Source organism: Athene cunicularia (assembly GCF_003259725.1).
Source record: "Athene cunicularia isolate RWA chromosome 8 unlocalized genomic scaffold, athCun1 chr8_part1, whole genome shotgun sequence".
In the NCBI taxonomy this organism is placed as follows: Eukaryota; Metazoa; Chordata; class Aves; order Strigiformes; family Strigidae; genus Athene; species Athene cunicularia.
This window is the reverse complement of record NW_020799109.1, coordinates 33,428,038-33,444,852: the sequence shown is the minus strand read 5'-3', so window position 1 is coordinate 33,444,852 and position 16,815 is coordinate 33,428,038. Positions and strand designations below refer to the sequence as shown.

Genomic DNA, 16,815 nt, shown 5'->3' with positions numbered 1-16,815 from the left:
CCACACGCCTCTTGTGCAGCAGATATTTCACATGCCCTTTAGGCATTTGTCAGATGACAATCTAAGCTCAGAACCAACACCTTAATAAAGCACAGAATTCTGAATCAGAGCAAAATGAAAAGCATGACTTATCTCCTTTGCCTAATTTTAACCTAGGCACATCCTTCTAAGGATTAAAACAATAAAGAACCAGATAAAAGTTACAGCAGTTTGCTTACAGTGCCAGCACAAATGAAAAGCTGTGATTACTATCCTACGATGACATTTACACAGTATTGTCCTTTCGCACATAATGGGCATATCTTATTTAAGTGCAGATCCATTTTGGCACAGGATTTTGTCTCCTTGAAGTTTAAAGCACAGGAAAAATTATTCTCCAGCCTAAATACTCTATGCGCATAGAGAAAAACGGGGATTTTTTTGCTTCTGCCATCTGTCTTCACATTGAACCCTTCTACCTCATATTTCTCATTCATTCCTTTGAGAGACAAATGCAGGACTCCAAAGGTGAAATAAATCTTCATATGAATTCTCCCAACTTACATCACGGGAAGTGGTCAAGATCTTGTTGTTTTCCTCTCCTAGAAATGATTTCATACTGTGCATGATATTATCTTTTCGCTGTTGCCGAAATTTCTTTTCCTCATCACAAAGAGCCATGCTGAACCGGAGATCAGTTGAAGAGCTATTTTGCAAAACAGACAGGCTTTAATAAAAGGCGTAATTCAAAACAGCATTAAAAATATCATCTAGGGAAATGAGTGAAAGTAAGAGTAAACTCCTCATTAACTAAACTAAACTAAACTAAACTAAACTAAACTAAACTAAACTATGATTATTCATGTGACAATTGCATTAGTGATGGATATAAAGAACAGTGGCACATTGCATCTTTAAGACATGCATTTTATAAAGAAACCTCATTGTTCACATACCAGTGCAAATCAAACACAAAATATGCAGCTTCTAGTGTCTTCTAGTGTCTGATCTTAAAAAAATAAAATTAAAATATAGCGAGTTCACCACTCACATACAATTATCAATTTACAAAGAACTGCAATGAAAAATTTTCACACATTCCTAACACATACTATTCTTAAGCTAGAGGTTCATGTTAAGGGAGAAGAGGGTAATTTTGACTCTATCCTTTCAGTCCTACAATCAGAAACTGTATGGATCTCAGCACAAATTGTACTGGCTGGCCATGGGAAAAAGCCTTTTTCTCTAGCTTTTTCCCCACACTGTGTGATCAAAAATGCACATAGGGCTGTGTAAAGACCTCAACACTGTACTTAAGATAAAAACTACAACTTCAGCTCCCACTTCTCATTTCACCTGGCAAGGCAGGATAAACAATCTGAACTGTCAGCTCATTTGGACTAGTTAACTCCCTGAGCCTGATGATATTCAAAAGTCTTGAGCTACAATACCTCCCAGCAGCACTGCCTCTAGCAGGCAGCAGTGGGGAAGAGCGTACAAATTCGACCTGGTATCCACCTCATTGAAATTCTCATATTTACGAAGATGAGCTAAAAATTTTTGTGGATAATTTGACATGTGAGTTCCAAGGCAGCATTTTTACGAGTCCTTCATGAAAAACATAGAGTGGTGAAATGGATCTATTTAGGCACAGATAATAATTTCTCACATTTTTAAAAAACCTATTAAGTAATAATGGGATTAAGAAAAAGGGGGAAAAAGACTGCCTAGAAGCAATGCTCCACGAAGATATGATATATATGATATATGACACTGTGAACAAGAGGTCCATGAAGAATCCAAACTGCACGCAGTCTTATGAGAACAACAGAGCAGAACTCGATCAGATCCTTTTGCTTGAATATTTCAAAGCCTACTGCCTAAGAGCAGCAAGACACAGCCATGTATCTTCTGTTCATTTAATGTCAGAGATAGGAAATACTTGTAATATACAAGCCCTGGAAGGTTTAGGGGTGGTCGCAAAGGCCACCCACATATGCATCATTACTAGTACAAAATGAAGAGCAGAAATCCCTGGTGGATGTCTGTCAGTCTCTGGAGTCATTATGAAAAGAGTTCTACATTTACAGTTACAGTGCTTAGCACTGCTATTTATAGTTACAGACAAAAAAAAGACTTTAAAATCCCTTATTCTCAATAGTTCATTTTTAGACTTAAAAGATATTTTTCTGATTATGCCTCAAGGTGATTTTTGGTCTTTCACCTAGATGGGCTAAAAAAGAGGGAGAAAGACAGGTGGAGAGGTTAAAAAAAAAAAGGAGGAAAAAAAGGTAAGCATCCGCTTGGCTTTACACATGGTGAAATCCTGGCCCTACTGAGACCTTTGCCTTTGACTTCAGTACTCCATGGTACTGATGTTCAAATAAACTTCAGGGGCAGCTTTGTAACGATTATCCATATATCCTGAAGTTACTATATGCAAGGTTACTATACTATATGCAAAGTTACCACAGAAGGTAAAATAATGAGGATAACAGCTTAACCTGATGCCTGTGAGTTTATTAGAGAAAAAACGTTTGAAAAGGAAAGCACTTAACATAAGCCAGGTTGATAAATTCATGTATGATGGTCTTGCTTCTGCAAACATTTAGAAAGGACACACCTATTAGTACAAGTAATGGTGTTTAAGTCAATGATAGAATTACAAAGTGAAAATAACCCTCAATTTTAAAATCTCATGACTTTACAGTACTTAGTATTTCTATGTTAAAACAAGGAAATTTTGCACTCTACCTGACATGTTTTTTAAAAAAATTCTAATGGAGTAAAATAAAAATTCTTTGCTGCTAATATATATTCCACTTTTTTTTTAAATATGAGATACTTACCATACTTCAAGAGATAATTCCAAAGTCATTTCGGTGACCTAAACAAGAAATATTTAAATATGGTTACACCACTTAGAGAAGGAAAAACCCACAAACATCCCTGGAATGTAAACTATTACTGTCAAAATTTTTCTTTAAAACACTTTGTTTTGAAAAAGGAGGACATTTCTGAAATACATGAATGAGTTTCTTCTCTATGGAACTTTTTTTCTTTAAAACCATACAATGTGATTCCAAAATACACAACTAGCACTGAATACAATAGAAAATGCTGCTAGGTGCTGCTAGGTCCTGACTTTTTCATCTGATCCCATTGTCTTGGCTTTCTTCCACTGACAATCACTTTTTGACAGTGCTATTCATCTTTGGCCACAGGGGATATAATTTTCTTCACGCACTCACAACCCTTTGTTTCTATTACCAGCCACAGTCTACCTGCCACTTGCTACCCAGTTCACTGGGTAAACTTCATACTCAATTTGTATCTGAAATAAAGATTTGCATGTGTTCCACATGAGTCACCAAGTGTCTTTCCACAGTTAAATACGCTTAAATTATCAATCAGGAAGCGTGATTGCTTACAAGTTTCTGAAAGATGCAAGTAAACTAATAAATGCCACTACATAATGATTTCACTTGCAGACCACATAGAACTACCTGACCCATAAACTATGGATTGGTCTCCCCTGCCTTTCATAGAGCACTTAAAGGGGTTGCCTGCAGGCAAAAGGTTAAAAAATAATGGTTAAAGCACCACTTGCATGTTAGGCAAAATCTGAGAGTACAAGGTTGCTAGAACTAAGTCAGAACAGGCAGGTATTTTCACCTCCCTGATCAATCTCATATGCAATGGCCACCAACACGTTGGTACAGCCTTGTAGGAGTGTAACAGACTCACACAGAGTGCCTTGCTTCACTTTGTCTCTAGCTATACAGGGATTATCCTCCTCGTTTGTGGTATGTGAGATCACTAGGAGCAAAGCTACAACACCTCAGACTGCATGTTTGCTTGACACTTATCCAGAGTAGTTAAGGGTATGGAAGTGCAAAGCTGCCTCTGGTCTCCCATATCTGGCATCCCTGCTGACAGGCCAGGTAAAACTTGGCACTCTGCTCCTGCCCTCTGAAATGGGAACTGTAAATTAGGTACCGTATTCCAAAAGGAAAAGAAATAACAAGGGGAGAACATGAAGAAACAGAGTGAAGAGTCATTTAAGGAAATACTTCAAAGACAGGGGAGTAATTACATTATTCCAGCACCTGATATTACTAATTTAGAAAGCACCTCAGAAACCACAAAGTGATCCAATGGTTGAAAAAATGTACACACTCAGTATTAAATAAATCCTTGAAGTAAAACATTTCAATAGGGAAATAGTATGCCATTTTCTATACCTTATACAGACTGCCACAGAAATCTCAAGAATACACATTGTGTATACAAATTGTCTACATTGGGCTCAACCTGACTTGATATTCTCTTACTCTCTGCTTATAATTTCAGAGTGTATTTGGACTTTTTCATTGATTTTTTTTTTTCTCCTGTGTTCTCTCCCAAGATTTGATGAGTGCTGATGAGATGTTAAAGCATATCTGCAATGTGGCAAGGCTTTATATTATTGGCATGAGTTTTGTAAACTGTGTTTTCAGAATTTATTCATCAGCTATTTCTCACTCCCTAACCTTGTGCCTGGCAGAACCAGGCATCTGCAGTCAGCACACACTTTGGAAGGGCAAGAGTTACTGAAGCACTTAGTGAAATAATTATGCAGAAACTTCAAAAAATGCCGTAAATTGGGGAAAAAAAAAAAGAAAAAAAGGAGGGTATCAAAATTCCAACTGCCCTAAGGCTATGCCCAATTAAACGCTAAATCTTACATATGGAACTCTGATTTCCAATAAATAGGCCTTAACCAGTTATTCACTGTAACCACACTTTTAAAGTTACATCACATGAAAAACAGCAGAGCAGTCAGAAAGAGCTTTGATCATATAATAAACCATAGTCCAAGACAGAAATGCAGACAATATTTATACATATATAGTATATGCTTCCAATAGATATACGTATAAAGACAAGTAGATGTGATGGATATAACTCCAAGCACTGAATTATGTTCAGAATGACCTGTGATATGTTACTCTAATAAATGACAACATTTTAGTATGTGCAGAACAAGCTCAATTACACACAGATTTAACAAAAATTTCCAGGATTTACCATGCAGGCAGACAATCCCTGTTAAACTGACTCGATCTGTTTTGAATATGTGTTGAAAGAGAATAATCCAATTAATGAGTTACTGCATGTTAACTAGGGCTGTGTTACCTCAAAGCCGTTTATTGAAAGCAAAACATATAACGATAAAAGAATATCTGTCAGCTTTCCGGATGGAAGCCACAGGCATCAGTAGCAGAGTTAATATACTGACCAGCAAACCCTGTGTAATCTCTCATGCTAACAAAGACCATTAAATTAAATGAAATCGAGTAGTGCAGAAACTGGTTTAGCAAGTGAAAGTTTGAAACTAGACTTTAAGAGAGGATTCTCTCAGCGGGGATACTAAGGCATTCAGTGGCACTGTTTTTTTTAATTCTCCTCTCAGCAGGACCATAAGAAGATAAATACATTGCCATAGGCCAGCACTCCATATTTAATCATGAGCAACAGTGAATGCTTAGAAAACAAGCTTCAGAGCAGGATATGCAGAGAACAACAATCCTTACCTGAGATACCCCCTCCTGTGCCCCAAATATTCAGCTGTTTCCTGCCTGAAATGCTGCCACCCTTACCCCCTCCACGATACTCTAATCTCTTCTTGAATTCACCACTTAGCTCTGTATTAAGAAAACACATACACACATAGTACTGAGGTAGACTGATGGGATCAGAAATAGTTTCTGATTTCCTTTCATTTAGGAAGATGTACTTCTGATAAGTATCAAAAGCAGGCTAAATGTTTTTCTTATGCTTCAACAAAATGACTGAAGGAATACTCAAATAACATCAGACTCAGTGAGAGTGCTTAGGATACATCCCTTACCCTTTATAAGCACCATTCTCTATTGATTTGTGAAGAAGCTTTATCTAGCCAGGATGTGGCACAGATAAAATTCAGACACCTGAAAAAGGACTGACATGTGGTACATCCTGGTTTACACAGTAGTTTGGGTCTCTCAGTTCAGGTGCTCTTTAAGAACTCTCCATCATGTCCAAAGCTGCACCAACAAAGGCAAAGCTATGAATGTTGTAACTTACATCATTGAAAGTTAACTGGACCTCCTTCTTCTCTCCCAGTTTCAGAGAAGATATAGGAAATGTGGACGTACCAAGAGTCTCATCCATAACATAGTTGGCATCCATCAAAGTAACCTAGAAAAGATACACAGGTATTCAATTCTACTTTGATAATTTTTTTTAATTCCACACAGCCTACACCTAAAATTAAAAAAAAAAAATATTAAAAAGGAATAGGCCTAACCCAACCCAGTCAACACCCAAGGCCAACAGACACGTTCTTTTAGACAGGATAAGCTCATGTATAGTGTGGGTGGCACTTTCAAGGCAATCAATTGCATGAATACAACAGTATCATTTACAAAGGGTTTTTTTTAACCCAAGCACCTTTCAGCCAGTAAATCTCACCTTCTAAGCAGACATAAATTTAAATTATACATATAAAATATACAATTACTTCAAATTTCCAGTTAGTAAACCTTCTCTATGGAGAAACTTACATAGTTTTAGATGTGATACACCAAAAACCATACAGTAACTTTTCAGTGAAGACAAAATCCATTCATTCTGTCCTTGTATCTACAGACTGAGATTTTTAAAGCAATGATTTGGCAAAATGTGCAGCATTACAAATTACATTAAACTTCTCTCTGTACCCAGCCAGATCTTCAAGTCTCTTCTCATATTCTGCATGTCAGAGCAATACACCTTTTCAAAGTGTGATACTATCCATGGATATATGTGGATACCGCAGAACACTGTTCAATGCTTTTGCTCTAATCCATGTGGGTCTACGTCTAGTAGCCTTTTTGCTCAGTGGCAGCCTTCTAAGTTCTCACATAAGACATTTAGAAAGAATTTCAAATTACCATTTAAATGGTTTCTATTAAATGAGTTCTCCAAACTCATTTAGCTTACAATTTTTTCCACTCTGGGGAATTCTGTCTCCTAAAATATCATGTTTGCGGCTTGGACCATATCTTTTTGCATAAAACAAATGGAATCAAGATACAATTATTTGAATAACTAATTGCTACATCTGAGTTCAGCCTCTTCTCAGCTATAAAGAATCTTCTTCATCCTGTGCCACAAGCAACCCTTTGAAATGATGAACGTATTTTAGGACAGACTCATTATTTCTATGGCATCTCTGTTCTGTTTCCTGGCAGAACTTTATGTCCATTGCTGTAATCTCTGTGGGCTGTCTTTTAAAACAAATAGCAATACAACAGGATTTTGAAGAGCTTACACTTTGGAGTGAAAACTGCACTTGGGATAAAGATTTACATTAAAATAATCTGAGTAGGCAAAAGGATTGTGGAATCTGTGTAAGCTTTGGAATTCACAGAGGTTTTGTGTGTGGAGGTTGTTTCACAGATTTGAATTCTGACACTGTACTCCATCCAGAATCCAAAGGTTCTGCTGGGCACTGCGTGTGTATACAACAGTGGCAGGACACAAACATCAGTTTTAACCTAAAGACTATACTGTTCATGGTGAAGAAAACACCGTGAACAACACATATATGTGAATGCAAATATATGTATCAACCAGGTCCACAATTAACCATTATTACATGGTGTCACTGGCTTTTTGTAGGCAATTTTCATGGAATTTTATAGCATGTGCCTCAGAAACCAGCAACAGCCTTTAGTTATTGTAAAGATATATTTCCAAATTCTACTTATAATCAATCTTGTTGTGTTCTGTTATAGGGAACAGAGACTTGCAGAACCTGGAAGTATGCTATGGCCATACTGTGCTGGAAATCAACAGCGTGCCAGCTCATAAAATCCTATATAACAACTGCACAAAATCATGCTAAAAACTGACAAACACCTTGCAAAATGTTAGCCAAATTACAAAAGATATTTAGTAACTGGGGGTTCTCACCCTCATGGGAAACAAGCTAGTCACATCATTACTACAGAAGGAAGCAAGTGGCCCAGGCTTTCACAAGGTTAAAAATATCTGAGATCATTTAATACTAAGAAATGACTGGCTTATCAGCATCACATTACTTTACACCAGAATGCATAAAAGTAAGAGTATATTTTGCCTTTATCAGGCAAAACTGAAGCAATTTTTAGTTCCCATACTGCAACAAAGGCAGGTCGATGAACCCAAGTTCTTTTCTTCTTCCTATTTCCAAAATGCTTTCTCATGAAGAAGTCAGAATGACTCCATTCCTCTTTCTAATTTCTGATATCTATTTGCCTGACTTGTTATTAGAAAGCAAGAACGAAGTTAAGAGATTTCAAACTTTTCTGAAGTTTTATGCAGCCAGTTTGTATGTCTACAATCAAAACACTTATTAAGAATCAACTCAGCTGACTGTTGCACCTGACCAGCTGGTGGAAGCTATTCTGGGTAATGTCCTTTCTGCAAAGCTGTAGTGAATTCTGTAGTATTGCTTCTCTTGTGCAGGATGCATGGGATAGTTGTTAATGGTTCACTGAGCTGATCATGGGATTCTTCCTCCCAAAACTGTAGAACCTAACGGTCTCCCCAAGAACACAGGGAGCCTTGTAGGAAGCACAATTCAATTTCCCTATCTTTAACAGTTTAGCCCCAAGAAACTATGGTTATTATCTTAGTGAAAAGCTTCACAGGTTTCAGCTTCTGTCCCAGTTGGCCAATTGAGACTGAAACTCCATAAGCCTGGCTCAGAAGACTTCACATGTTAGGGCCATCCCCTTCAAAGAACCAAGATAACAAAGGACTATAGGATAACCTTAAATGCTTGCTATTCCCACTTACAAAACAGTTTCACTTAACACCTTTTGTATATAACCTGGAAAGGCTTAAGTTACTGAGACTTAATGGTGACTTAGTCAACAAGCCTGTACATGGAATAAGAGTACCCAAAATATCACTAGGTGGGCTACTCAGCCCCTGTTTCCAGGTATAGAGGAGACAGAAGAACCATGCTTCTGCTTTCACAGGCAGACATGTGACTTAATCCCAACTTATTCACTGTCCATAATAGTCGAATCAGCGTAGGGAGCAGGAAGAAAATAATTTATGGCTGATGTGAAGAATAATAAGCTACTAGCCCTCAGGAGCAGTCCGAGAGATGACTCAGAGGCATATCTTATAATGACTCTCAAGGCTACTCCTTGAATAATACAATTTATACAACACCGCTTGCTTAGCATCATGCCTAAAGGCAAAAACCAGCTTTTAATGTTTTAAAAAAAGTTCTAATCTTGAGACAACAGATGCCATACACATAAAAGCCGCTGTTATTTTAACCTTCCAAACATTGTACAACTTCCATTGTCACAGATGCAGCTCAGTCATGTGATTTACCTCAAGTACATTCTCTTGATTGGGGTCCAAAATGAACTCAAAGGTCTCGTTCCACACAGGATTCACATCGTTATTGAAATGTTTCGTTCTCTTCCTGCAGTCAGGGGCAGATGGGATGAACAGCTCCACATAGGGATCTGGAGTGTCAACTACAGAGCAAAACAGATGTTCAAGTTAGGTAAAACTCAAGTTTGGGTTGTAATAATCGATACAGTTATGCGAAACCACAGATCACCTCATGGTCTATGACAGAAAAACATTCAGCTATACAAATTACATACTTACATGAGTGATATAATGATATTAACAATTTCCCCAAAAGAAACAGATATTATGCTTTTAAGAGGGGAGAAGAAAAGCCTTGAACAAACAGAATGGCACTGGGATTGATTCAAGTTTTTTGGTAGTATGTATAATTCTACCAGGCAGAGGTAATTATTTTTAAAAGTTTTTACCCCTTCCTCTCTTCCTACCCTTTAATTACTTTGGCTTGTCTCACAGAAGTAACTATTCCACAAAAACAGTCTTCAGTTAATGAAAGCAAGAAGCTTGGTATACATATCTGGATCCTCTTTTATTGACAATCGTAAAGGAAATCAGGCTGCTTTAGCTTATACTGCTAAACACAGTATAAGGAGAGTTGTTCAAATCTGAAGCCACTGCAATCATCAGAGCTCTGTGGAGGTCACCACAAAATCAAGACCTTATTTACACAGTATATTTGAATAACAACTGTGCAAAATACTAACTGAAAATGTAGAAACATATGACAACTATAGCTAATCAGAATTATCAGTGGGAGAAAAATACACACGAACAAAACTCATCGAATGGGTCTAGTAAGAGCCATTCCTGAGAGCAAAGAATGCATTGCTGGCAGTCCCATCTTTCCAACTGGTTAATATTTTTCAGTCCAATGAGACTTTTTATCTGTTGAATTGGGCCAAGGCTGATGTAGTCATTTACAGATTTCTCTAAAACATTGCTCAGATGCTTCACATGAGAGAGCATGGGACATTATCCCTGTTATTTTGGTGATCATGAAAAGCCACCTGCTCTGCTGTGGTAAAATGCACTCATCTTTCCAGCATCCTCTCCTCAACATTTCTCCTCTGCTTTACTGAAACATTTTCAAGCAAATACAATACTAATCACAAACAAGAATCCTTTTCTTAAAGGTCTCTTTTTGAAAGAGATCAAAACCTATTACTATATAAAACAGGTCTGAACATTCCTCTTTGTACACACTTGAAGTCTAAGGATACTTTTTTCAACGAAGTCAAATGTTTTTAGAGACACTTGGATTTCAATAAAACATTTTCAGTGAGATTGCTGAGGCCCAGAACTACATGGGCATTTCAGCTGGGAGAAAGAGGAAAAGAGCAAAACAAAAGAGTTGATACTTTCAAATGGAAATCAATCACCTTTTGAAAAAAAAAAAAAAACCAATCAACCAAACAGCCACAAAAAGGCGCAGGGAATTCTGTACACATACCAAAGCAGAACAGAGTCAAAACTCAAAATTTTTGGTGTCCCAGCAATTATAGAGGGGAAAATCTACCAGACCCAACACACTTTCTGATGCCATCGCCAAACATAAGAGATACTGAACTTGCCCACAAAGTACTTCAATTACCTCTGGAGATGCAGAGTTACACTCAAGGGTCATACTTTGAATTAAGTATTCCTATAGCTAGGGAAACTTTAGGGACAGTAAACAAACCTTCTCCTAGACTCAGGCACCCTCAATTAAAATTCTGTATGTAAATAGACTTTGTGATTCAAAGATTTCACTGTGTGAGAATTTCCTTGGATTGCTAAAAAACTCCCCAGGACTCCCTAAGGAGTTTTAGACTGTGGTCCATATCTGTGAGGCTTAGCTAATTACTACGGTTTCGCAGGTCACACTGCTACCTGTATAATTAACAAGCAGCTATTTAAAGTTGGGGATCAGTATGGAAAGCCTTTAAATAGCAATCTTTATTAGCTCCTAAGAATTTATGTCTGATCTTGTCTCTTATTTAAAGTCAGGGGAACAGGGGGATCAACCCCCAAGTGTTTTTTAGATCTGTTTTCTCAATGTCAGTTCTAACTAGTTGCCCACTTTTACTGAATACATTAGCTCCCTTGTGAATTACTACATAAATTTGTGCCAGAAATAAGGGAATCGAGGCCCCTTGAAACTAAACATCAAAATATCTACTGAAATCAGAAGTAACAAGATCTCATCTGGTATGTCTGGATATTGAGCACTACTTTGGCAATAAACACTACAGACTTGCTCTGCCAAGAGACTGAGCTTGCCTACAAAAGCTTGGTTTTTAACCAAAATACTGGTGCTAAACAGTGTTCTGGGCAAAACATCAATTGCTTCCCTTTCCATTCAATTTTTTATGTTATTATGTGATCAGCCCTAACTATACGTTACAAAACTCTAATTTTTCCTTTTAAACAAAACCAGCAATTGGTTTCCTATCTGAAGACAAAATTCTGAAGCACGTGGAAAACCCATACCACTGCACAGCTGGTATACAGATGGCATTACTAACTTCCTATCAGACAGACTCCAAATAAGTGTTGAAACAGAAACTAAATCCAAGACACAGAACAACTAAAATTAAAAAAAATCAGTCTTTGCAACTCAGTATTGCCAAGCCGCCCCCTCGCTCCCTGCCTTTATTATCTTTTTTAACCCAAGGCAAAGAGTTAATCATCTGCCCTTTCATGTTTCCAAGTTTATTTTGTGCTATTTTCAATTAAGAAAATTAAAATCTCTTCTATAACTTCCTTCTTCAGACAAAGAGGAAAAAATACTGGAAGACTGTGTGCTCTGATTAAGATATTGCTATAAGCTACAATATATTAATCAAAATCTTACTCATTATTGTTTGGGGACCAAAAACTAGCTACCAGCAATCTGGCAAGTAACACAAAAGTATTCACTTAATATATTTCAAAACATTAAAGTTATCCAACGCAGACAGAACAGACAGAGTGTGAATCCTTTTGCATGTATGTATTTATTCCTGTTTGTGGTTTTGCTAGTTGATTTGTCAGGTGTTTTGTCAAAAAAGTCTAAGTGAAAAGTAGCTTGATTGCTGCTGTTATCTATATTTTTATTTTAAATTGAAGCATTTTTATGAAATGATTTATGGGTCAAAAGCTAATGCATTGCAAGTGCAATTAATACAAGAGACATTGATGTAGAGACAGCACTGTCATGCATTTACTCTTGAAATACCAACCACAGACTTTTCAAAAGAAGCAACGTGTAAGAGTTTGTACTTCTTCCTCAGGACACTTCCGAAGAAAGCGAAGTTTCTATACAGCTCCACTAGGCTCTGGGCTATACTTTGTGCAAGCATTCTTGCATGACTCCTACATCATTTGCGGGCTAGCTATCTACAGTGCATCTCAACTTTTAATGCAAGTAAAGTGTGGAACATTTGCAAATGGACATATGCACTATCATAAGACAGAGTGTAAGGTATGATTCTATATCCCTCACTTCCTGACTCTCTTTGACTATTCACAGCAAGTGCCTCTATTTGCATGCAACTGAAACACAATAATTCTGCCAGCGTCGAAGTGCTTCATACGCAATGGCATAGATAATGCTCTGAACAGAGGGACCAGACTCCATTAGTATTTCTCAGGGACAAATAACTATGAACTGACAATTAAGTACAAGTGTATCTAAAATCCCACCTTTACACTAAAACATAAAACTAAGAGTTTCAGCTTTGATGTCAATAGAACTAACAGAAATTCCTGAAATTAGCAGCTTATAGCTAGATGAATTATAAAGGTAATTAACAAAAAGTTCATAATAATCCTTTTGTAAGATTTACATCATCCACCAAATCTCCAAGGGTTGAAGACAGATATCCAACAACAAAAGCAGAGTCAGCATCTAAACAGTTATTTTTAAACACACTGGTTTAAGAAATGGCTGAGAGGTAGGAAGTACAGATTCAATTACTTCCTAATTTGATTTATCTCCTAGTTAAGTAATTGCTATAGAATTCTATCTCTAAATTACATTATGAATCATGAAGTGAAAAACACAATGGACAGTAATTAGGATCAATCACATTAAAAATGAGTAATGCTTTGAGCAATCTGTCTATTAAGGAAACCTGTAAAATTTTCTGCAATGACTGGAAACCATTTGATCTTAAGTTACTAATTTGGTGAGATGACTGCCATCAGGCCCCCATATTAATATAATTAATATTTCAGACATACAATTTATATTTCAGCCATTCCAATTTCAATTGTTTCAATAGCATAATAGACACAAAGAAACTATAGAAAGCCTGTTTGAATATAAAATGCAAGGATGAAGCCACTACCATCATACATTAAAATTTATCATTTTCCCATCAAAAACTGAAAGCAATGCAAAGTTCTTGAAGTATTCAAAAATGTGGCTTGCTACAAAAAGTTCCTCACTGTTAAGAACTTGACGTTTTCTTCCACATGAGCATTTCATAAACACTTGTGATCATAATGGATATTAATTAGAACAATATTAACTTAATTTCAGTTAATATATGCATCATGATTATAGAAAGTAGATCTGGATCCGTAGTTTTTGGACCCATGATCTCCAGATAATATATTTATGCAATTTCACAAATATTTCAGAGGGTACATGGCAGAACTTCCTTAAAGAACTATGTTCATTTGGTTCACTGGAGTTTTTTGCCTTCTGGCTAACCAACATCCCCTACCACCAAGTGCAACTCCATTCATAAAATCTTACTAGGTCACAAATGACCACCTTTGTCTACTTTCCACCATTTTTTTTTGGATTACTGCACTACAGTACAACTTGGTTAGCACGAAGTTGCACTCAGCTGAGTGGCCTGACTGAGACCAAGCTAATAACGGGAATTTCTGGACTACCTCCTTCTCCTCCAAGGGGAAGGAAGCTAAAAAATGCCAGCTGTGCCCTAAGTGCCCTAAGTGCACATGGTTCTGGCTGGGGAAGGGAGCTCAAGCAGACTGCACAGCCCATACTCGTTGCTGTCTGGCTGCAGGGCTCCTCTGAATTTTACAGAATTTATCAAACCTACAGTTTCTCTAGAGAAACCCAATGCAGGGGCACGAAGGCATTACCTAGTATCAATCACAGTAAACCAGCATGGCTACGGCAATCTCTTCCTAGGCCAAAAACATTGTTTTGAAGTGTGTTCAAAAATAATAACTGAAGTTTTGTTCAAATACTGAATTTTTGGGGGCTTGCTGGACAATATGCTTCACAGTGGCATGGAAATACAGTTTGATGTCTCTGCCCCAGTCGGGTAAAGATGTAGTGAATTTTAAAATCATGTTTTTTCCCAGTTCAATGTGATTTTTTCAGCTTAAGAGAATTCTTAAAACAGCACTTATCAATAATTGTCAAATATCAATAATCCCCAAATAACTAATGTTTCCCAAACAACAAATATATGAAATATTAGATTTGGCTTACTCTTGTTCTGCTGCAAACTAGTGAAAGGACAGACTACACGAGGGCCTAAAAAAAGGTGTCTCCAGTGTTCAGGAGAACACAGGCACCATTAACTGATTAATTAAATCAGTATCAGACAGGCAAGGAGGAATGGAAAAGAAGCAGAGCACAAGGTCCCCGCTAGAGCTGTTAGCAATGCTTCCTGCCCGTGTGACTGGATTGAGGGGAGGGTAAATGGTCCGATGGGGATGCTGATGCTCAGGGTACGACATCACCTCAGTGTACCCTTCTGCCAACTCACAGGCAACAAAAGTATGCAGAGTCCTTGCTGCAGAGGCTGGTGGTGTGATTTTAAAAACCAAGAGATTCTTCTCCCACGTAAAGAGGTGAAGCCCAGGAATGACAGGAGCAGAACTGGCTGTGTAAGGCTGCCACATACAAAAGCATCTTGTCACCCTCTTAAGCAATCTTTGTGTTAAAAACTACCCCAGCTGTGCAATCACAAGCCCTCAATCCAATAACATAAAACACTGCAGCAGCTAACAGCTGAACTTTTCAGGTTTTTTTAACAGCTGAACTTTTGATCTCTCTTTTTATATTTGTTCTGAGTTTCCATTTTCAAAGAGGACTGTAGCTGAATCTGCTATGAATTGAGGTCTCCCTTTCATAGGGAGCTGATATTTCTAGAAGTCTTCAAACAGACAAATCCACAGATTAGCAGTAATACAGATACTAGTCTAAGAGTCTGGAGATATGACAGAAGGCCTCAGGGAATCTAAAATGTCCAGCAGTACACATAGAGATTACCAGTAAGAGGTTCCAAGGAGGATGTGACAGGTTATTTACTGCCTGTGTTTAAGGTACTACAGGGAACGTCAGGGCTTTTGGCCTTCATCTTCAAGAAGGATTTTGCAAAGGAGATGATGCAGTGTGAGATTTCATGAACGGAAGGTGACTACAAGTGAAGTAAGGCAGCTCCCAAAGCAGCAGCTATGTTATGAGAAAACCTGTGATTGGGTAACACGTTTATTAGAGATTACTAGTGCCTTTTATTACAGTTTTTCATCTCCGGCATTACTTAAGTGAAGGAAATAACTCCCAGCACAGGCTACAGTTTACCAGGGTGGGACACCACTAGTGGTTTCACTCATCCAGCCTTGAAAGGGAAAAAAAAAAACCCAAACAAATAAATTAGTTGAACCCTTCATAGGTTTAAAGCAAATTTGAAGACGACCAAAAAATATACTCTCCTTTAGGTTATCTGTACAGTTCCCTTTGCAGCCAGCCAGCAGTGAAAAGTGACTAAAACATTAGCTTGCAATAGTGCAGAGAAAAGTCTGTGTTTTCTAGTAGTGTGCCAGAATCTAAGGGGTTTGGCATTTTTTTTTTAAATTTAAATGCCTATTTCTTAAGAGTCTTTTCAGTGTTAAACTTGTGAAATGTCTCTCTCCACCAACAGAGACACAAGCAGGAGAGAAGGAACAGGCAGCGTGGCTGCCTAGTTCAACTATGACTGTGGGTCCATGGTAATGCCAGGTCTGGGCAGGGATAATTTGGTCTAGAGTAGGTTTAGGCATATCATCACATTCTTGGTAAATTGATCAAAACCCACAATATTACTTTTATTCCAGATTCATGTTAGTTGATGGAGTATAGGTTATTCCTAGTCTGGCATAAAGTCTGCTAATACAAACTTAAACTGGCAACATTTTCTGAATCTGCAGAACAAGTTTACACTGGATCTGTGTTTGGTACCATGAGGCTTTAGAGGTTTTGATCTTCTACCAGCAGCTCTAGAGCTTGATTTACTGTATTGCTGAAGTGCAGCCTCCAGGCCTTCAAGTGAGAAGAGGTTCTTCCCCTGACTTTTTAATTCAGACAATTGTCAGGAACGTTTAAAAACCTGGAGTTGTCTTAACTGGGCAGAACCATTGCTAAGTACAGGCTCAGACTAGCTACATAAACATCGCATCTTAGTA

The 16,815-nt window shown here is 37.6% G+C and overlaps 1 protein-coding gene across 3 annotated transcripts in view; it reads right to left on the bottom strand.

The window, feature by feature from the left end:
• Positions 1–16,815, bottom strand: part of PLA2G4A (phospholipase A2 group IVA) — a 76,847-nt gene that overhangs the window by 35,121 nt on the left and 24,911 nt on the right. For all 3 annotated transcript variants that reach the window (XM_026854304.1, XM_026854305.1, XM_026854306.1), the window contains exons 5-8: positions 9,379–9,527; positions 6,088–6,201; positions 2,829–2,866; positions 544–685 (exon numbers count right to left, since the gene is read on the bottom strand). In XM_026854304.1, the coding sequence (XP_026710105.1) occupies positions 544–685; positions 2,829–2,866; positions 6,088–6,201; positions 9,379–9,527 (443 nt within the window). The remainder of the gene's footprint in view (positions 1–543; positions 686–2,828; positions 2,867–6,087; positions 6,202–9,378; positions 9,528–16,815) is intronic.